General features: G+C 36.9%; 1 protein-coding gene across 1 annotated transcript in view; it reads left to right on the top strand.

The window, feature by feature from the left end:
* LOC109046266 (patatin-like phospholipase domain-containing protein 7) overlaps positions 1 to 16265 on the top strand; it is a 28347-nt gene extending 12082 nt beyond the window's left edge. The window contains exons 17-36 of the mRNA XM_042747549.1: positions 202 to 407; positions 1215 to 1346; positions 4040 to 4163; positions 5509 to 5622; positions 5738 to 5804; positions 6027 to 6176; positions 6269 to 6332; positions 7899 to 8067; positions 8930 to 9112; positions 10047 to 10165; positions 10698 to 10854; positions 11558 to 11674; positions 11766 to 11835; positions 11923 to 12039; positions 12483 to 12631; positions 13138 to 13290; positions 13386 to 13502; positions 13590 to 13674; positions 13868 to 13983; positions 14922 to 16265. Coding sequence (XP_042603483.1) covers positions 202 to 407; positions 1215 to 1346; positions 4040 to 4163; positions 5509 to 5622; positions 5738 to 5804; positions 6027 to 6176; positions 6269 to 6332; positions 7899 to 8067; positions 8930 to 9112; positions 10047 to 10165; positions 10698 to 10854; positions 11558 to 11674; positions 11766 to 11835; positions 11923 to 12039; positions 12483 to 12631; positions 13138 to 13290; positions 13386 to 13502; positions 13590 to 13674; positions 13868 to 13983; positions 14922 to 15083 — 2571 coding nt within the window. The 3' untranslated portion in view covers positions 15084 to 16265. The remainder of the gene's footprint in view (positions 1 to 201; positions 408 to 1214; positions 1347 to 4039; positions 4164 to 5508; positions 5623 to 5737; positions 5805 to 6026; positions 6177 to 6268; positions 6333 to 7898; positions 8068 to 8929; positions 9113 to 10046; positions 10166 to 10697; positions 10855 to 11557; positions 11675 to 11765; positions 11836 to 11922; positions 12040 to 12482; positions 12632 to 13137; positions 13291 to 13385; positions 13503 to 13589; positions 13675 to 13867; positions 13984 to 14921) is intronic.
* Positions 16266 to 21968: the final 5703 nt, after the last annotated feature.

Here is a 21968-nt window from a genome sequence, read left to right as displayed (position 1 = left end):
GGGGCATAATATTGTTGCCTAATTTGACGTCAACTTTTGCTTCAGGCGATGACCTTTGATGCCCAAAAATGCTGTCTTAATTGGCAGCTAATCAGATTTTAAAACCTAGCTAGTGAGAATAGCTAGATATTTCAATGGATTTCTAATATGTTACTCTGTCCAAATGATTTGCTTGACTGTGTGTGGGTGTGTGTCCCTCAGGATGTAAGTGTGCAGTTTGTGATCTCGGGCACGTTGCATGTTCACCAGAGGATGATTGACCGAGAGGTGGACACGTGTTTGTTCGTGGCTCACCCAGGAGAGCTGGTGGGTCAGCTGGCCGTATTGACGGGTGAGCCACTTATCTTCTCCGTACGGGCACATCGGGACTGCAGCTTCCTGTCCATCTCGAAAACGCACTTCTATGAGTAGGTTTTCAGTCCACATTTCTAATGTTAGTCTAGATTTTTTTGCACAGTCTCTCTAGTCTGACTTAACATTAATATTGAATAGTTTGGTGTCAAAAAGATTTTTTCAAGTAAATGCTGTTCTGCTGAACTTTCTATTTAAAAATAATCACAGTTTCCATAAAATATTAAGCAGCACAACCGTTTTCAACTGTGACAATAATAAGAAATGTTTTTGATCTCCAAATTAGCATTTTAAAATGATTTCTGAAGGATCATGTGATGCTGAAGACACTGAAGCTGAAAATTAAGCTTTCACAATGATACACTGCAAAATATATTAAAATAGACAACAGTTATTTAAAATTGTAATAATAAAAAAATCAACCCTTTGTCAGCATAACAGCCTTCTTTGAAAAAAAAAAATAATAAAAATCTTACTGACCCCAAACTTTTAAATGTTCTGTCTGACTGATATGTAAAATGATCCATTAATTGATATAGCCATAATAGACTGTTATAGAAAATAAAAACACAGAAGAAATTAGCAAGAATTTAATCAGAATTTCTTTCTGGCCACAGGTAATAAGTCCTTTATGTCCAATGATTTTCTTTATAATTGGCTCATTTCTGTGCATGTGAAATGAGTTTCACCTGCACCAAGATACAGTAGAATAATACATAGTAATACGTTACTGTTTAATCCAAATTTAACTTCTTTTTGACATTGGCAGGCAAATAATGAACATAAACTCACTCTGGTTGCTGGTTTAATGGTTCTCCAGCTGACATGTTGATTCGCTCCCATATTTATGTGTGTGTTGTCAGGATCATGCGAGCTGAGCCCACGGTGGTGCTGAATGTGGCTCATACAGTTGTAAGAAGGATGTCACCTTTCGTCAGACAGATTGATTTTGCCCTTGACTGGATGGCTGTGGAGGCGGGCAGAGCTGTCTACAGGTCCACTTCATTTCCTCACATATTTACTTGTTACATTTTTTTCACCCTATTTATTTTCTCTCAGCCTTCAACCTCTTTACATTTACATTTACATTTAGTCATTTAGCAGACACTTTTATCCAAAGCGACTTACAAATGAGGACAATAGAAGCAATCAAAATCAACAAAAGAACAATTATATAAAAAATATAAAAAAATTAAAACATATATAAAACAAAAACACATAAAAATTCCATCTTAAATAATAAAAAAAATAAAAAGAAAAAAAAAACTGGCTGGAAGAAATAAATCAATCTAATAATAAATTAAAATAAAACAAAAAAAAAAAAAAAAAATTAAAAAACAATACAAAAATATTATAAAGTAGGAAAACAATCATCATTTTTTTTTTTTTTTAAAAGTGTTTTTTTTTTTTATGAATAGAGTGCAAGTCTAAAAGGGACAAGTGTTTTTTTTTTTTTTTTTTTTTTTAAATTTAAAGAATAGAATTAGAATAGAGAGTGCTAGAGTTAGAGGGTCAAATAAAGATGGAAGAGATGTGTTTTTAGCTGATTCTTGAAGATGGCCAAGGGCTCAGCTGCTTGGATTGAGTTGGGCAGGTCATTCCACCAGACGTGAACATTTAATTTAAAAGTCTGTAAAAGTGATTTTGTGCTTCTTTGGGATGGCACAATCAAGTGTCGTTCACTTGCAGAACGCAAGCTTCTAGAGTGCACATAAGTCTGAAATAATGAATTAAGGTAAAGGCCTAGTATCAAGGCCTTGAATTTTATGCGAGCAGCTATTGGTAGGCAGTGTAAATTGTGAGTTGTGATGTGCATTCTTTTTGGCTCATTAAAAATTTATCTTGGTGCCGCATTCTGGATTAATTGTAAAGGTTTGATAGAACTGGTTGGAAGACCTGCCAAGACAGCATTGCAATAGTCCAGCCTAGATAGAGCAAGGGCTTGAACAAGGAATTGTGAAGCATGTTCTGAAAGAAAGGGCCTGATCTTCTTGATGTTGAATAAAGCAAATCTGCAGGACCTGGCAGATTTAGCAATGTGGTCTGAGAAAGTCAGCTGATCATCAATCATAACTCCAAGGTTTCTAGCTGTTATTGAAGTAATTATGGTTGATGTGCCTAACTGGATGGTGAAATTGTGATGAAATGGTAGGTTTGCTGGAACCAAAAGCAGTTCTGTCTTGGCAAGGTTGAGTTGAAGGTGATGTTCCTTCATCCAGCAAGAATTGTCTATTAGACAAGCTGAGATGCGAGCAGCTATTGTCGGATCATCAGGATGGAATGAGAGGTAGAGTTGAGTGTCATCAGCAGAGCAGTGGTATTAAAAGCCATGTTTCTGAATGACAGAACCTAATGATGCTGTGTAGACAGAAGAGAAGTGGTCCAAGAACAGAGCCCTGAGGCACCCCAGTAGTTAGATGTTGCGACTTGGACACCTCACCTCTCCAAGATACTTTGAAGGACCTATCTCATAGGTAAGACTCAAATCACTGGAGTGTGGTTCCTGAGATGCCTGAGTATTCCTGGTGGTTAACTTTGTCAAAAGCAGCAGATAGATCAAGCAAGATAAGTATTGAAGATTTGGAATCTGCTCTTGCCAGTCTTAGGGCTTCAGCAACTGAGACCAAGGCAGTCTCGGTTGAATGTCCACTTCTGAAACCAGACTGGTTGCTGTCAAGGAGGTTGTTCTGTGTGAGAAAGGCAGAGACTTGGTTGAACACGGCAATAAAAGGAAGAAGGGAAAACGATCTGTAGTTATCTAAAAGAGATTTATTAGTATAAATAAGTACTTAGTGTGATACTTGGCCAAATATAACCTTTTAATTAGCAGGTATTCTTTTTTTACAATTTCAACTGCATACAGTTGCAGAAAATCTTACAATGAAGGCCAACTCTTTATTTACTTACCTTGGTTTTGAAATTGTACAGTACCATTCAAAATTATTTTATTTTTTTAAAGAAATAAATACTTTTACTTAGCAAGGATGCATGAAATTAATCAGAAGTCACAGTAAAGACGTTTATAATGTTACAAAAGATTTCTATTTCAAATAAATGAAGTTCTTTTGATTTTTCTATTCATCAAAAATCCTGAAAAATCTATCATGTTTTCCACAAAAAAAAAGTTAATTCTTTCTGAAGGATCATGTGACATTGAAGACTGGACTGATGGTTGCTAAAAATTCAGCTTTGCCATCACAGTAATAAGTAACATTTAAAAATGTAAGTTTTTTTTTTAATTGTAATAATGTTTTGTAATACAAGTGCTTTTGCTGTATTTTTAATCAAATTAATGCAGCCTTGCTGAATGCAAGATACTTTTTTCAAAAAACGTACTGATCTTAAACCTTTGAACCATAGTGTACATTCGATAAGCACCTATAAGTGTGTCATTTGCATGTCCTCATAGTTTTGTCCGTGTAGTGTATATATTAATATGAAATGTCCTTCATAACAGTTTTTAGCTCTCCTGAGAGGAGCTCCCAGATAAACTCTATTGTTATGATCTTTTTCTCTCCTCTTTTCCTATACCTCCTCAGTAAGAGATTTGGACAGAATACAATCTAATAAACTTGGCGATTTCTTTTTCTCTTCTCCCCCTCTGGCTGAGACAGATAAGCTTCCTCAGCATTTCATAAATCTTTTATGATAAACGACCTCATCCTTTCTCCCTCTTTTTCTCTCTCAGGCAGGGTGATAAGTCTGACAGTACTTTTATAGTGCTCAGCGGCCGCCTGCGTTCCGTCATCATGAAGGAGGATGGGAAAAAGGAGCTGACTGGAGAGTACGGTAGAGGAGATCTCATTGGAGTGGTGAGCTATTACATTTACATTTACATTAAGTCATTTTGCAGACATGCATATGTACTATATAGCTATTCCACTTGCACAACATATTTTTTAATACAATAACTTCTTGTCATAGCAAACTTATTCCTATCTCTCTCCTGTTTAGCTCCTTCATTACCATAAAAGCATTTATATTTAATCAAGGTTCTAAAGAGCTGTATAGTCACCAATCAGTATCCGAGATCAGTTTTCATGATTGTACCTTGAGTTTCATAACCTTTCATAACTTTAGATTTTTCTAATATGACTCAAAGATGAATCAGATATTGTTCCATGTAACATAATGCTGCATATGTACTATATAGAAAGTGGCCCTATTGTATGTGCAGCATCTCCTAGAATAGCTTTGGTGACATTTACTGGCGTTGATGTATTCAGTAAATTTGTGCCACCTAATCAGGTGTGCATCAGAGAAAATAAACTCAGTATCTCCCAGGAGATCCCCCTCTCTCGTCATTCATAATGTTTTATTTTGATTGGCTGATGCCTTTTTGCGTCTTTGTGGTGACGCCTATGCTGCTAAGAATACCTGTCCATGTTGATACCATGGTTACATTGCTGGGAGAACAGTGGTGGCTCATTGTCCATGGACGTGAGTGATGTGAATGAAGGCCTGATTTGTAGATCCAAATTTAGTCTCAATCTACGTCATGGAGTTTTATTGGTGCTGATCTTTGCTCTTGTCTGAGCAAAAATATCTTGTCTTAGTAACATAAATGTATGTCTAAATAGGGAGATAAATGATAATTCTCTCATTATTAAACCTGTATGATTTTCTTTTTGGTGAATAATAGGTTTCAGTCTGCCTTTGCTGAAAGCAGTTGTATGACTAGGATTAGGAATAATCATGTAGCATTATTTTAGTATTATTAATATACTATTTTTTAATTACCATTTATTAATCTTTTGAACTAGCTTTTTTCAGTTTTTATTTTTAATTTAAGTTTAAGATTTAGTAATGTTGTTTTATTGTTTTTTAATTTTTTTTGTAATTTTACTACAGACTGAACTATTTATTGTTTAAACTGTTCGTGTAATGTTTTTACTTTATTTTATTTCAGATTTGTTACAAACTATTTTTAATAGTTAAAATTGAATAACGCTAGAGTCATATGAACCACCCTATTTTTTTGGGATGAAATGTCCCTTTTAAGGTTCTTCACAACAAGTATGTGTTAAAAATATTTTTTTAAAGAATATTAAAAATATGCATTTTAGGCAAATAAAGTTTTTCTGATGTAATTGCTTCAAAGTCAATCAATACTTTGTGTTTACATGCATTATTCTGTGTATGTGTGTGGGAATGCAGGTGGAGGCTCTGACCCATCAGAACAGAGCAACTACTGTTCATGCTGTTCGGGACTCAGAACTGGCTAAACTACCTGAGGGCGCTCTCAGTTCCATCAAGAGGAAATTCCCTCAGGTATGTCAGCCGCACTGCATTTGTGTTATAGCCAGAAACTACAGTGATGAGAGTTTCTCTGGGCTCTCTGTACCTGTATAAAGTCAGTTTTGTTCTCTTTATTTGATCTTATTAGGTAGTCACAAGGCTCATTCACCTGCTTGGACAGAAGATCCTCCAGCAAGTCAATGGACCTTTGACAGGTGTGTGTGTGTGTGTGTGTGTGTGTGTGTGTGTGTGTGTGTGTGTGTGTGTGTGTGTGTGTGTGTGTGTGTGTGTGTGTGTGTGTGTGTGTGTGTGTGTGTGTGTGTGTGTGTGTTTGTGTAAAACTATCAGTGTTCTGTCTTCATCTTCTGGATTAAAAGCCAAGGTTTCTAGACTGAATATACATAACAACTACTTTGTGTTTGTATTTTAACGTCCAGCTCGCAGTTTAGCTCTACACACACCTGGCAGTAAATGGGACGCGGGAAACCCTGCCTCGAACCTGGCCACTGTCACTGTGCTCCCGGTATCAGAGGAGGTTCCTCTGACTGCGTTCACCCTGGAACTTCAGCATGCACTGTTAGCCATCGGTGAGGATGCTGTATTTATATAGGCTTTGTATCAAAAAGATGAGAAGGTTTACAATTGGAAAGAAGGTTTGAGTAAAATTTATGTCTTCCAGGCCCCACTCTTCTCTTGACTAGTGACATCATCAAACAGCGCCTTGGCTCTGCTGCGTTAGACAGGTACGGCATCAAACTGTCATTAGAAAATAGCTTGCAACGTTTATATGGCATCAAATATTAGTTTATATAAACATGTGGCCTCTCCATCTATCAGAATATGTAAATTCACTGTTAATGCATGCTGATTTTTAGGTAGAGTGTGTTTCGGCTGCCTGAAAAACAACACCACACTCATCTTTATTATTTTTACACATTAAAGTAGTCGTTTGATGAGCGAGATGAAAACAGTTTTGTGATATGGAAATGAACAACACAATTAACCCCATAAATAAACAGTCCGCATGAGTCCTGTCCCTCTAACCCAGCATGAGATCTTCCCTTCCTCCCTGTTGTTGATGTTTGTTTCTGTTCTGGTTTGAGTTTGGTGTTTTCTGTTTAAGTTTAATTTAGAAAATCTTTAAGTGCCTATACTGGCCTGCTTTCTGTCAAGAATATTGAAAATCTTGTCCATCACATGTTTATTGGACAGTTTAACAGAGATAGATGCACAGAGACAAGGATCCAGCACACATTCATCAGTAGCTAGAACAGACTGTAATGCTTGCACATTTGCAAAAAATAGAATCTGTATAAAATCTATAAAAACTCAGACTTTATAGCAATGTCTTTGTTAAATTTCACATGGTGTCAGATTAAGCAGTATTTGTTTTTTTAGAGTGCATGTCATCAATACATACACTAACATTCCAAAATTTGGGGTAAGGGTTTTTTTTTTCTTTTTTTTTTTTCGAAGGAAGTCTCTTAAGCTCACTAAAGCTGCATTTATTTAATCAAAAATAACAATATGCGTATTGTCAAATATTATTACAATTAAAAAAAAAGAAGTTAAAATGTATATTTAAAAAGAACAATTGAAAATAACTGTTTCTGTTTTATATTTTTAAATATATTATTTATTTACTTTTTTTTTACTTGAATTTTTAGCAGGCATTACTCCAGTCTTCAGTGTCACGCGATCCTTCAGAAATCATTCTAATTGGTTGATTTGGTGCTTAAGAAACATTTATAATTAATAATTAACATTATTATTATCAATGTTAATAATAATATCAACTTAATATTTTTGTGAAGACAGTTCAAAAGTACAGGTAATATCTGAAATCAAGGAAATGTTACAATTCTAAGCCACTGGAAAAGTCATTTTAGTACAAAACAGATCTAGAAAATAATGGAAATGTATATAATACATTTCAGATTTTAGTGCATCTACTTAAAATGCTTTGGAAAATCTCTATCAAGTAGTCACAAATGCTTAAAAGTCATGGATGTGTCATGGATATTTATTGGTCAAAAGGTGTGGAAACATGCAGCTCTTCACGTGTTCAATAAATTTATTTGAATCCTCAATATATCACATTAGTCATCGCAGTCTTATCTGCAGTCTCACTATCCAACTTAATCTGGGCTAAATATATACACAATTCTAACCTGACTCTTCGACTTTGACATGTTTATAAATGGCATAAGTTTAACTATTTGTTTATCTACATTTTTAGATATAGGGAACAAATCAGTTTATTTGCAGATACCATGAGAAGTAGCTGAAAATAGTCTCTCTCTCTACAGTGTGCATGAGTACAGGTTGTCGAGTTGGCTGGGTCAGCAGGAAGACATCCACCGCATAGTCCTATATCAGACAGATGTGTCACTCACTCCATGGACTCAGCGCTGCATCAGACAGGCCGATTGCATCATCATCGTGGGACTGGGAGAGCAGGACCCAGCCGTGGGAGAGGTATGATGTTGTTACATCATCACAGAATAAAAAACGCTTACATTAACTGGTGCTAAACTTCAAAAACCAAGAGAGTTGTGGCTACTTCCACTGAAAATAGAAGAGTCTTTAATATAATAGCTTTTCCGACTCAAACGAAATGGGTTTCAAGGCCTGTAATTTATCATTCGCTCAGGATGGCAGGTACTTTTATAGGTTGAGCCTATAAATATGAAGTTGTTTGAACCATAACACACTGAGCTAAAAATGGCCCCTACTCTTCTGTACTGTAAGTCACCGCTGGACTGCTCTGATCACAGGCAGTAATAAACCATGTTGGCGGGACTCCATTTGAACTGCAGGACTTACTCAGTTCTTTTCCTAGAGAGCGAGAGATTAATCACTTACGTGCGGGAGGGAGAGCGGTTTTCTATATCCAGGGGTTTTGGCGGTCAGGCCTGTGCATTTGAAGTTGGATCAGAGGTCTGGGGTAGAGCAACATTCCTATTCATCATAAATCCTGCAGGCTTTAAAGACTACGGCCACTATAGCACTGCTCTTTGAATCAGGGACTCAAAGCTCAGATGTTTTAAACAAGTCTGAAATGGGTAATTGTACTCGCATGAAAAGAATTGAGAGAGGACGCTGGTGTTCTCTTAAACGGACACCGGCCCGTCCCAATCAATAATTATTCTTTACAACAAAATGACCTTCTGAAAGAAATGGATATATTTCTATTACATTTATGGATTAGGTCTGCATTCAGTGCGTTCCATTAAAGAAAATTATTTTATTATTATAATGCATTTGGATAGAGTGTTGTCTAGTTTTGAAAGGATGATTTTCAGACGTCTCTTTGTCTGTCTGTCTCTTTGTCTCTCAGTTGGAACGTATGTTAGAGGGGAGTGCGGTGAGAGCGCAGAAACAGCTGGTGTTGTTGCACCGCGAGGACGGCCCTCCTCCCAAAGGAACAGCCGAATGGCTCAACATGCGGAGCTGGATCTCCAGGCACCTTCACCTGTCCTGCCCCAGAAGGGTCTTCTCCAGGAGGAGCCTGCCAAAATTGGTGCAGCACTCAATATTACATCATGGTTCACTGAAATAACTGTATCACCCCTTTTTATTTTATTTTCTTTTATTATTTTTTTACATTTTATACACCATTTTTCCGCAGACCCAAATGAGTGAAAAAAAAGACTGTTACATTTTAAATTATATATTTGTTAGCAATCTATGCATTTCAGACACTCTTGATATTCCTGTCAAGTTTCCCAAGCTGCTGCTGGTGTGTCCTTGAGCTCCAATGACTTATGTCATGGCAAATCTTAGTCTTGTTCAGGATATAACAAGAAAAGAAACCACAAAGTAAAACCAATTACAGACAAATCTTTAACAAAGACCTTGAAGAAATAAAACTGGCCTCTTTTTGATCTGCTTCATAGCTGAGATGGGAATCAAGACAATATTTTTTTTTATAAATGACAACAAAATGTTATCAATAAAATTACACTGTTCTACATATGCCATATAAACATTGCAAGTTAACTGGCATTCTTAATGATTTTTTTTTCCAGTAGTAGCTGTCACCTTGAGTTGTGTTTGCAGCTCTATTAATGGTTTGAGAATGACCGAGGTCATGTGAGATTGAGATTGGTCACAGTGTTTTTTGGTGAGATTGGCGAATGGAGTGCATTTCCAGTTCCAGCATCCACCAATGTTGATCATTTTTTATTATGAAATGGAGTTCTGTAGTACTTGCCATTTTTAGTTCTGACTTATTTTCCTTTCAGACTTTTCATAACTTGTTATTCTTCAGTCAGTTACTGAAATACATAGATTGGTCTAATTTGAATCTGAAGAGTACAATTGCAGATTTATTAACTGCTAGTCGGTCAGACTAGTCCTTAAGCCAGTCTTAACATAGTAACGGAGCTCATATAACCAGCCCCTGATTTCTGGCATGGTGTTGTTCTAAGTTCCTGTGTCATTTGTGTTTTCAGAGAGAAATGTACCAGCGTGTGTTCCAGAAACCCGCTGATCGCCACTCTGATTTCTCACGTCTGGCCCGTGTCCTTACGGGCAATGTCATTGCGCTGGTGCTGGGTGGTGGAGGAGCCAGGTATTCACTTTTTACATCTTGTAAAAAACAAAAATTTAACTATGAAAGTGAAGAAAAAACACCTCCACTATTTTGAATGCAGTTCCTCACTCCCACTCTTGTTGACACTACTGTGGCATTTTCTGTTAAAAGCCCTTTACCTCCCCCTCTCAGGCTTTGTTTGACCTCTTTCCTCTGTTGCTCTCTTTCTGTCAATTTAATTTTTTCTGACAGCTTCTGTTTGTCTATTCTGTCTTTTTCGTGGTTGGCAGGAGGTGTTTAAAGGTTGGTTGCTGTTTTCTCCCTTCTTTCCTTTGTGTAGTAACCTGTGATAGTTTTAACTCAGCCCAGTTTCCTTTAGGGTAGAAACCCCTATAGTGCTGTTCAAAAAGAAAACAACACAATGCTCGTTTCGATTTAATCCAGCCATATTTAGGAATCCTAATTCTTTTGGACCAATAGAACAGAACAAGAAAGGTTTTGTATAGATTGACCTTGTATCACTGGGTTTATTCGTCCCCTCACTCCCTTCTTCACATCTTGCTTCTTTCAGGGGCTGTTCTCAGGTGGGCATCATTCGAGCATTGAGTGAGGCGGGGATCCCCATTGATCTGGTGGGCGGGACCTCTATCGGATCCATGATGGGCGCGCTGTATGCAGAGGACCGCAGTTACAGCAGGATGAAGATCAGAGCCAGAGAGTGGGCAATGGTGAGTAACCACTATAATGTAAAACACTCAAAATCCTGAAATGAACCTTGTGCTACTTTTTTCTATTCCTTTTTAATATTCTTTATCCTTTTTCTTTTTTCTTTCTTTTGTATTGTTCTCTGTTCTTTTTTCCATTTCAGATTTCCCCTCCTTTTCTTTTCTTCATTCATATTCTTTTTTATTATTTTTTAATTTCCTTTACTTTTATTATTTTTTTCCCTATTTTTTATCATTTTATTTTTCCTTTTTTTCCCCTTTTCTTTCCCTTTTCATATTCTTTATCCTTTTTTCCAGTCTTCTTTCGCTGTTTTGTTTTACTACTCATTTTTTAATTAATTTGCCCATTTACTTATTACACTTACCATTTACCTATTTCTGCTTACCAATTTCTTTTTTCTATTTTCTATTCATTTTTCCCTTTCTTTTTATTGCATCTTTTTAATTCCTTTCCCTATTCTCTTTTTTCTTTTCTGTTTGTTTTTCTATTCTTTTTTTATTTCCCTTTTATTTTTATTTAATTTTTTTATTCATTTTCATTTCCTTTCCTGTTTCCTGTTCTATTTTTCTTCATATTGTACTATTCCTTTTCTTGTTCCTTTTCCTTTTCCTTTTTCTGTTGATTTTCATTCTTTTTCTTCCAATTTAAAAGCCACTTAAATTGGACACAAAAAAGCTAACTTTGTTCCCCTTTTCTCCTCTGCAGGAAATGACATCAGTTTTTAAGAAAGTGCTGGACTTGACCTACCCTGTCACTTCAATGTTTTCCGGTGCTTCATTTAACTCTAGTATTAATGCAGTCTTCAAGGACAAACAGATAGAGGTAGCAAAATGGCTCTTTTTGGCTCAAAAAATCCTACACTGGATCACAATCTGCCAAATTTAGCAGCTTAAATGTGTTTGGTTGTTTACAGGATCTCTGGATCCCATATTTCAACATCACCACAGACATCACTGCCTCCACAATGAGAGTGCACACTGATGGTCGGTACTGTCACATACTCCACCTCCATTTATGAGCCTCTGCTTAACCAGGATAAATGTCTGATGTTTCCTGTCCCTCCATCTCAGGCTCCCTGTGGAGGTATGTGCGTTCCAGCATGTCCCTTTCTGGTTACCTGCCACCACTGTGTGATCCAAAAGATGGACACCTGCTCATGGACGGAGGCTACATCAACAACCTGCCAGGTGTGTAGTAGGACATTAGCTCCCCGCAGTAAAATGTCTTTGGCGCCTGACAATCAAATCCAAAATACCATGACAAACACACTGTTTTGAAGATGCAAATGTGCTAAAATAATGTAGCCAGTTAACTAATGGCATAAAGTTTGGGCCAAGATTATTTGGCTCATTCTGGCCAAGGACCACCCACTTAGACAGGAAAGATCTGTCTGGGGGAGGGTTCTAAAATAGTCGGAACCCCAATAATAAAACTTTTGTGAAACTTTGAGCCATTTTTGTGTGCAATTTGCATATGACATTCAGTGAAAGGACTGTGGGTGGACTTGAGTGTGCCGTCTATGGCACAGTCGACTGAGTTTATCAAATCTGAGGAATTGGGTAATTTTGGTCTTTTTGCAATAATGGAGGTTCATTGTTGCTGAGAGTGCTGTCTTCTCTTCCTGTTTCAGCGGATGTGGCACGCTCCATGGGTGCTAAGGTGGTTATTGCTATCGATGTAGGCAGCCAAGATGAAACCAACCTCACCAACTACGGGGACGCCCTTTCTGGCTGGTGGCTGCTATGGAAACGGCTCAACCCACTGGCTGAGAAAGTCAAGGTGAGGGAGACATTAGCCAAGTGTAATGTTTACTTAATTAGTGTTTTCTGAGGCAAGCATCACCATTACTATTGCCTGTACTTGTATCAAAGGTGTTGGCTACATTTGCTGTGCATCATACATCACTCCACTGTTCACACATACAATGGACCTTTTTTAGCCTGCAAAATTTTGCTTATATTAAGTGTCAACTTTTAGTGATTTATTAAACGTTGACACAAGACTTGCATCATCAAATGAATGATACTGCAGCTTGTGCAAATGGAGAAGAGGTATGTTATTAGCTATTGGATTTTTACCTGACAGATGATAAACCAGCAAAAGCATCCTATAGATTTGCATTAAAAAGGGCCATACCTGAGCCATATATAGAATGTTATTAACTAGCAATCACACAGAAATCATTTGTGGCAACCACTTTTGCATGCACAAACACTTAAATTTTCTTCCGAAAATGTTAAAATCTATTCTTTTTAAAAAAAATAAAGTTGTTGTGGCTGTTCCAGGTGTTGAATATGACTGAGATCCAGGCCCGGCTGGCTTATGTGTGTTCAGTGAGACAGCTTGAATCTGTTAAGAATAGCGACTACTGTGAATACATCCGACCTCCCATCGACAGATACCGCACACTTGAGTTTGGCAAGTTCGATGAGATCAACGTGAGTTTTATCTCCTTTGCTTTTTTACCTTCTCCACTCTAAATATTCAGTCTTTGTTCTGCGCTTATATTGTGTTTGGTTGTGTGCGCATATAGGAAGTGGGCTACCAGCATGGGAAGACAGTGTTTGATGTGTGGTGCAGGAGTGGCGTGGTGGAGAAGATGATGAAGGACAGACATCAAGAGGAATTCCACAAAACACAGAGCAACAATGTGAGCCTGGATAACTGAAAGAGGGACTATTGAATTGTAATGTGTGTTGAAACAGTTCCTCTCTTCAATTTATTCTTGTTTCTGCAGTTGGTGACCTGTCCAAATGCTTCCTTCACTGATCTGGCTGAGATAGTCTCACGGATTGAGCCAGTCAAACCAGCTCTTGTGGATGGTAAATCAATGTTAAACCTTTTACATTTACCTTTTAAAAGCACATTTGGCAGTTGTTTTCTGGGATTTTTGGCATAAATTCCCAGCATATTGATCTGTTTTTGGCTTCTGCTTGGATGTCATTTAGTACTGTATGATTTGTGTACTAACATCATTAGGCTAATGGGTCGGAAATATCTCCATCCTTCCCACAGATGAATCGGACTATCACACCGACTATGAAGAGGAGTTGGCAGAGAGTGCTCTGTCAGACATTGAGCTTTACAACCATTACAGTGAGCACACAGAGGAGGAACTGACCGCAGACACTGTAAGTCTCACACACACATGGAGGCTTAAAGGGACATCATGATAACCTTGTCTTGCACCAAAACAGTTCTAATTTAAGTTAACATTAGCATTTTTCACCATTCTGATTCCGGTAGCTATGGTTTACCATTATTTGACATATCTAATCATACATTTTTATCATTATATTTCTTTAGATCCACTTTTAATGTTAGTAATGGTTTCCTAAATCAAAGTCATTTATTTAGAAATAATTCCACCATCACTCTGAAGTTACAGTAGAAATGCTACTGTATCTTTAAGACATCTGTATGTGAACAGGCATAGCTCACACAGACATTAATATGTAAACATTTTGAACTTATGTTAATGTGTGCATCTCAGTGACGATTTCTAAATGTAGTTTGGGGTCAGTAATATTTATTTTATTTTATAATACTTTTATTCAGCGGGGACACTTTAAATTGATCAAAAGTGACAGTAAAAACATATATAATGTTACAGAAGATTTCTGTTGCAAATCAGTTTTTCTATTCATTAAAGAATCCTGAAAAAATGCATGATATTAAGCAGCCCAACTGTTGTCAACATGGATAATAAGAAATGTTTTGAGCACCAAATCAGCATATTGGAATGATTTCTGATGGATCATGTGACTCTGAAGACTGTTGTAATGGCTAATGTCACAGAAATAAATTACGTAAAATATATTAATAGTGAAAAACGTTCTCTAATTTGTAATTATATATTTTTTTATATATTCTGTTTTACTGTATTTTGATCAAATAAATGCAGCCGTGGTGAGCATAAAAACATTTTAAAAACAATAAATTATACTGACCTTAAACTTTTGAAAGGTTGTTTATGTCTACATCAACTGAGAAAAAGTACATCTCAGTCCTATAAAAAAAGTCCTATAAAATCTTAAAACTAAACTGATTGATTGATGCTTATGCCCAGGATGAAGAATTCGAGAGGTCTCGCAGGCAGCGTGTGCGTTCTGACGTGGAAAACCTAGGGCCTGTGTCCTCCAAAACACCACAGACCTCCAGTCCCAACAGCCCTCCAACCCTCCACAACCGAAAAGCCCAAGGATTGAAACCCCTCCATCCTGAACACTGACCCAGATATCAGCATGGCAGTGAACAAACACTGACACTCCTGTGACTTTGTGTATTTACACAAGCCTTTTTCCCATCTCATACAAAAATCCAAAGAAAACATCTATTGAACTGGAAGTTTAAAATGGACATGCTGGGTAACATGGCATGGGGTTGAAATAGCACCTGGCCTTGCATCTGAGCAGTAACTCAAGACGATCCCAGAGTCTGTGAAGTTTCATGCTGACTTTGAACTCTTTTGATTGCCAAGCATTATCTTTACTCTGTCTTAAATGACCGGTTAGTCAATAGAGGAGGAAATTCCATGATTAAGACTATCATTTAAAACATTGTCTTTACAAACAGTTAGATTGGATTTCGTGTTCAGTTGATTTTTTTATTCTGTCAATGAAAGTAACAGAAAAGAGCAAAATAATGATTTAGAGTTTAAAAAAAAAATAGTGATATTGAATGTAGAGTTGTCTATTTATAAGCCCAGATGACTGATGTTGACTTTTTGTTTCATTTGAACCCTGAAAGACTGTTTGGCAAGTCGATTTGTCCCACAGCTTTTTCGTGCAGGTCAGTGACTCCTAGCTCATGATCTATGGACAGTTGAGTGATCGAGTGACCAGCGTCGTATATCACACCGAATGTGTCTGATGAGTTAATCAGACCTCTAGCTGCATGTGATCAAACAATGCAGCTCAGAAAAGCAAGCCTATCAATGCAATATTTTTTATATTTTTTATTTTTTTTTTGAAAAATTGCCGTATGATACCTATAGTGCCTTTTTAACCTTAATACTATGCTTATAAAACAATGTTCGTTAATGGTTCACAAATATATTAACAGTCTAACCACAATGCCAGTATTGATTTAATATGTATGTGTAAGGTATCGTTTGAGTTTTGATTATGGCGCAATGACTGACATTAATTTGGAGATTTATGGTCATGCCGATCTTCCGGAACAATTGTAATGCTGTGTGCCAATAGTGTCACTTAAATCTGTTGTAACAAAAGAAAGCACTTATATTGTCAGCATTGGTTGTTTAGGGTCAGTTTGTTCCCAAAGTTAAAGAAAACACAATATGGGCATCTGAAAAACCAAATGAGAATGTGCAATTGTTTTCGAATGATGGGAGAATCTAGAGTCATACATCTAAATATGCTGATTCCTAATAAACTGCATTTTGCCTTTGTCTTTGGAGTTCTATTGTTCAAAAACCGCTGAAACTTTTGAAATATTAGTTTTTTTGCATATTTGTTGCATAATGCAGGACTGCTCACGTTTACTTTGTCTGCTGTACGCTGCACTCCAGGAGCCATGTGTGCCCGGCGCCGGTGGTAATTATGACTATGAATTATGGGATTCGGCAGTAAGTCTATGGTTTTCTGCCTAATGGAGATGCTGCCGTATTCAATCATTGCTTGGTGCCAACTCTGAGCAAAACAGCCTCAGCAGGCCGCTGCACGTGAGATTTAATGCACTCAGACATGTAATGAAGACAAAACACTTCCAAATGAGTTTTGTGAAGTGAGAACTAGGAGATAATCACACATGATGAACGAACGTCTTATGCATCACATGCACTGAGGTGTGCAGCTGCACTAGATTTTAGGTTTAGTTTTGGGATGTTGGAGAACCTGTTTGTAAGATTTTGTAGTATATACAAATTTTATGTGAAAGAACTTTTTTTATGTTGCTTTAATTTTGTAATAAGCTGCTTTACCACAGGAATAAATGACATTTTAGAATATAAAATAAGTTGTAATATTTCACAATATGGGGGGGGGGGTTGTTCCTTGGTGATTATAAGAGGATGACTGGAAGAGCTTTAAATACATTAATTAGACCTTAAAGCCATGTTTTATTGCCTTGCATCCCCTTCTTTTCTTCCTGTTCCTGTTTTCTAGCTCAAAATCACCTGCGTCTCATGCATCTTCACCTCGTTGTTGTCATAGAGAAATGCTTTCTGGAATCGCAGTGTGTTGTTTAAAGATGGTATGATTCATTTAGTCTTTTCAGATATTATGTATCTTTGTCACCCATGGTCCACTTCTCACCAGGTGTGCTGTAGACAAATGGGATATTATAATGGACGTCCTGTGTTTTCCAGAACAGCATGAAAATAATAAATTGATTAATGAATGAGTCAAACACCCAATGCAGATTTTTGGGTGAATCAGCTTAACTAGTTCTAGTTTTACATGTGAATGCATGCTAAATTGTTCATCTGTTTGTTCATCTTGTTTAATATATGATAAACGCTCTTAATGTTCCCCAAATTCACATTATTTATGTTGCACTAAGTGATCAAAAGACAAATTTCTTCTGATTACAGGGCCCTTTAAAAATCCAAGAGGCTCTGTGTCCGTTGCCCTGGCTGAGGAGATATTGTGAGCTTGCAGAAGTGTTAAAAGATAATGAGAGGTGGCACAGTTTGGGTGAAAGGTGAGGAATGTGTCTGGATGTTGGAGAGAGAAGCCATTAAAGCTGGTCTTTATTTAAACTGTCAAAACTCAAAAATTTTGAATTTTTTTACTGCTTGCATTGCGAGATTTTCTCTGCTCTTTTTTTTTTTATTCTATGCAATTTTCTTTAATTAATTCAGCCTGAACCACTTAATGTATAGAATGTGTGTATAGTTAATGCAGTTTGTTTAATGTCAGCCTGTTTTGGTTTCCTTAAAATTGAGACTTTTTTTTTAATTCAAGATGTATTCTTCAAAAATCTAACCAAATATTTGCAGTAATATTTGCATAAAGAATTCTATTTTTTTGCATATATTTACATAAAAAAATTTTCTTGGTTTTTTTTAATTCTCTTGTTTTGTTATTGTTTTTTTTTTTTTTTTTTGCACAGAAATTTAATACTTTTATTTTATTTTTTTGCATTGGAAATACTGGTATTTTATTACAGGAAATGCAGATCTAATTCTCACTGATATATTATGAAATAATACATATTATTATTGTTAATGTAGTATATTATTATTAAATTATATCTAAAATGTTATTGACCCATCTAACTTGATCAGATTGTGATTCACTGTGTTTGTCGTCCATAAATGACACTGCAGAAATGACTCTGTATTTGTGATTCTGAGAATGCATGGCGGTTAGCACTGTATATATATCAAGGAACGAAAAAGAGACTATCTGCCATGTCATGACATTTGTGGAACTATGGGCCGAGAGGCCATATATTCCTGAAATAAATGAAACTTGAAACTTGAAACTTGACTCTGCAAAACTGCAGTCCTGGTCACTTCCTGTATCTTCCACTAGGTGGCGTCGTGTCGCAGCCGGCCCTTCTCAACGCCATGACTTCCTCATGTGGTGATTAGGAGCAGGTAAAGGATGGTTATTTACTCTGTTGTTTAATGTTTAGCTCCTGTCAGAATGACGGACGAGGGGCCGCCGTGACCTTTCTGCTCTGCTGAAGCAAACTTATATTTTGCCAGCCTTGTTAATTCATTGTCTCGTTCTCCCCCAAGAATAGACACAAACGTCACCACTAATTAATGAGTTTGTGAGGAGAAATATGGGTCATAGTCTCTGAGAAAGTGAGCGGTTAAAGGAATACTCACCTAAAAATTAAAATTCTGTCATTGTTTATTTACCGTCAGATTTTCCAAACCTGTTGTTCTGTGGATAACAAAAGGTGAATCCAGGCCACTTTGTTGAATATAATGACAGTGACTGAAGTCTGTCAAGTTCTCAAATGACAAAGAAGCACCATAAAAGTATTATAAAAGTGAAGCTTATGATGGTTTTGTTTGAGGAACAGACTTATATTCAAGTCATTATTCATAACTGCCCTAGTTCTCTTTTCAGTGTTCATGAGAGAAGCAGTGATGTCTTGATTGTTCATTTGAATCAAATCCTTCCAATGAATCGGTTCATCTAGTTCACAAACGGTGCATTCCAAACAGGATCTATTGCCCTCCGAAAGGCACTTCGGAGTGAAAAAATTATGACCGCCATATTGAAGGGTCATTCCAAAGCGAAGTTCTCAAAACTGGCCACTCCGAAATTAAAAGGGTAGTTCACCCCAAAATGAAAATTCTGTCATTAATTGCTCACCCTCGTGCCATTCCAAACCTGAAAGAGCTTCGTTCTTATTATTTTTGTTTTCTTTGCTCACAAAAAGTGTTATCGTAGCATCGCAAAATTGAAGTTGAGCCACTGATGTCACGTGGACTGTTCTGGACTGTTACGTTCCTGGACCTGGGAACATTATATTTGCATTGCTGTCTATGGAGGGTCAGAGAGCTCTCAGATTTCATCAAAAATATCTTAATTAGTGTTCTGAGGATGAACAAAGGTCTTATTGGTTTGGAACAACATGAAGGTGAGTAATTAGTGACAGAATTTTCATTTTGGGGTGAACTAACCCTTTAAGGATTTCGAAGGGCACAACTGATTGACACTTAGGCCACCATGATTCTTTGCGCAGATTCTTTGCATGATGAGGGTCACTTCAAGAAACAGTTGTTTGGTCCCCTACAGCCTTCAACCCTTCGAAGCGCTCACTCTGGAGGGTAAACCCTTTGAAGGGATTAAAGGGCATTAGGATGAGCTCTTCCGAATGATACGCAGGGAAATCAGTCTGAATGATTCCGTCACAAGTCTGACTAACATTTTTTTGAGTTGATTCGGTCAAAACAGTTAAAGCCTTGACTACTTTCAAGGAATAAAAACGTTAATTTCAGTCTGTCGCATGGCTTCAGAAGACATAAAAACTACTTGGAGTTCTTTTGTGTCTTTTTGAAGCTTGACAGGCCCAGTCTTTATTCACTTACTGTGTATTGAAAAGAGTGGCCTGGATATTCTTCAGAAATTCACCTTTGTGTTCCACAGAAGAAAGAAAATCTGGAATGACATGAGGGTGAGTGAATACTGACAGATTTTCATTGAACTATTCCACTTGTATGTGTGTGAATCATCATATTGGTTGATCTAAGTGGGAGTTTCAACAGGTTTGGCTGGATCGAGAGAGTATTTGGAGTAGATTAAAGCAAAAAAATGTATGAAACGAAGAACAATGTTAAAATTTTTGGCACTTTCAGAAAAAAAAAATTGCTTACAAGCGGGCAAATGTAACACTTTGCAGTATATTTAACTGTAATTTTCTTTCTGCCACTCTGGCATGGCATTACTGTCTGATGCTCTCTCTCTCTCTCTCTCTCTCTTGTTCTCTCAGTCCCTATTCATCTTTAGTCTTTAAAAAGCAATTTGGGTTACAACAGGTAAATGGGTCACTGCGCTGCAGAAGTCGGATCTCCCTCCTGCTCTGACGCACATGTACACTCACACACCTACGCTAGGAACAGCAGACCACATGGGAGCACAAACTCTCTTAGAAACAACAAAACCCTCTGGCGTCTGATGACTTTGAGTAGGCAATGTGAAAAGAGCACATTCAATAGCTGGCCACGGTTTCTGAGAGGGGAACGGATTTTTCTGTTAACTAATGACCCCTTATTTCCCCAGATAATGAGTTTCCACTGTGAGCGCTGAGCTCACTGCACAGCCCATTTACGCAGAACTATTTAGTTTGGTTTTTATTCATTTATTTAATACAAACAAGCCATTGTGCTTCGTTAGATTTCCTAGGCCCTCTTTCAAAGTTAATCTGTCCCTGTTTCCCATTTGACAATTTTATCTGGGAAATGCACTGCAAAACGTGGTCTCATAGGATGGTCTGACTTTGCTATGCTTTGTAGATTTTTATTCCATGATTTCTGTTATATTGCAATAGCCTCCTATGCTCACCAAGGCTGCATTTATTTGATCAAAAATATAGTAAAAACAGTAATATTGTGAAATATTATTACAATTTAAGTTTTATATTTGAATGCATTTTAAAATGTATTTCTGTGATGGCAAAGCTGAATCTTCAGCAGGAATTACTCCAGTCTTCAGTGTCACGTGATCCTTTAGAAGTCTTTCTAAAATGCTGATTTGATGCTCAAGAAACATTTTCTATTATTATCAGTGCTGAAAACACCTGTGATGCTTAATATTTTTGTGGAAAAAGTGATACTTCAGGATTCCTTGCAAAGAAAATTCACAAGAACATTGATTTTTTTTTCTAAAAGCCTTTACTGTCACTTTTGTTAAATTTTCTGCATCCTTTGCTGAATAAATGTATAAATTTCTCACTAAATTGATTTTTTTTTTTAAAGAAAAGTAGTATAAATGCTTTACATGTACAACCTTCAAATTTCGGCCTTTAAGGTTTTGGTCTTGCCAACTGGCAGTCGACAGTATCTGTAACATAGAACTTAACATGTTTTGAACCTGGCACCTTGATGAATTTAGGAGCACAGAGAGGAACATTAACCATGCTTAAATGGTGAACCATAGAAGATCTACTGGTGTTAGTTTAGCCCCCAAGCACACTCATCGAGAACTGAATTAAGAAAAATTGGAAAATAATTTCCGTAGTCTAAAAGAGCAATTTAGGTGATTATTCATTCTTCAGGATTATTAAGGAACTCATTTGATTTTGGAGCCAGCGCATCATTAGATGTGTTCATTTAAAGCTTTGACATGAGTGAAAATGTTTAAATCAATTTTCTTCAGTGTCAATGTTCTTGCTGCAATTTCGAAGTCATTTCTTTTTTGTTCGTTTTAGGTCTAACTTGAAGCAATTCACAGTTTGCTTGAAGTGGGTAATGAAATGTCTAAATTTATTTTGTGTGTATGTGCAGGTTTTTGCTCAGCAGCCCTTGTTTCCTCTCATGTTTTTAGGTTTCTTTCTGATAAATATTCATCAACAAGATGTATCAGTGTTTGTTTACATTTGCATGCGTGCATTGACTCATAACCCCTATCAGAAGTGAACAGACTAGGGAATGAAAATCGGCCTGACCTGAATCCTTTCCTCTTCTCAC

Source organism: Cyprinus carpio, chromosome B21 (genome assembly GCF_018340385.1).
Source record: "Cyprinus carpio isolate SPL01 chromosome B21, ASM1834038v1, whole genome shotgun sequence".
NCBI classification, from domain to species: Eukaryota; Metazoa; Chordata; class Actinopteri; order Cypriniformes; family Cyprinidae; genus Cyprinus; species Cyprinus carpio.
The sequence above is the reverse complement of the archived record's forward strand: the minus strand, read 5'-3'. Positions and strand labels throughout refer to the sequence as shown.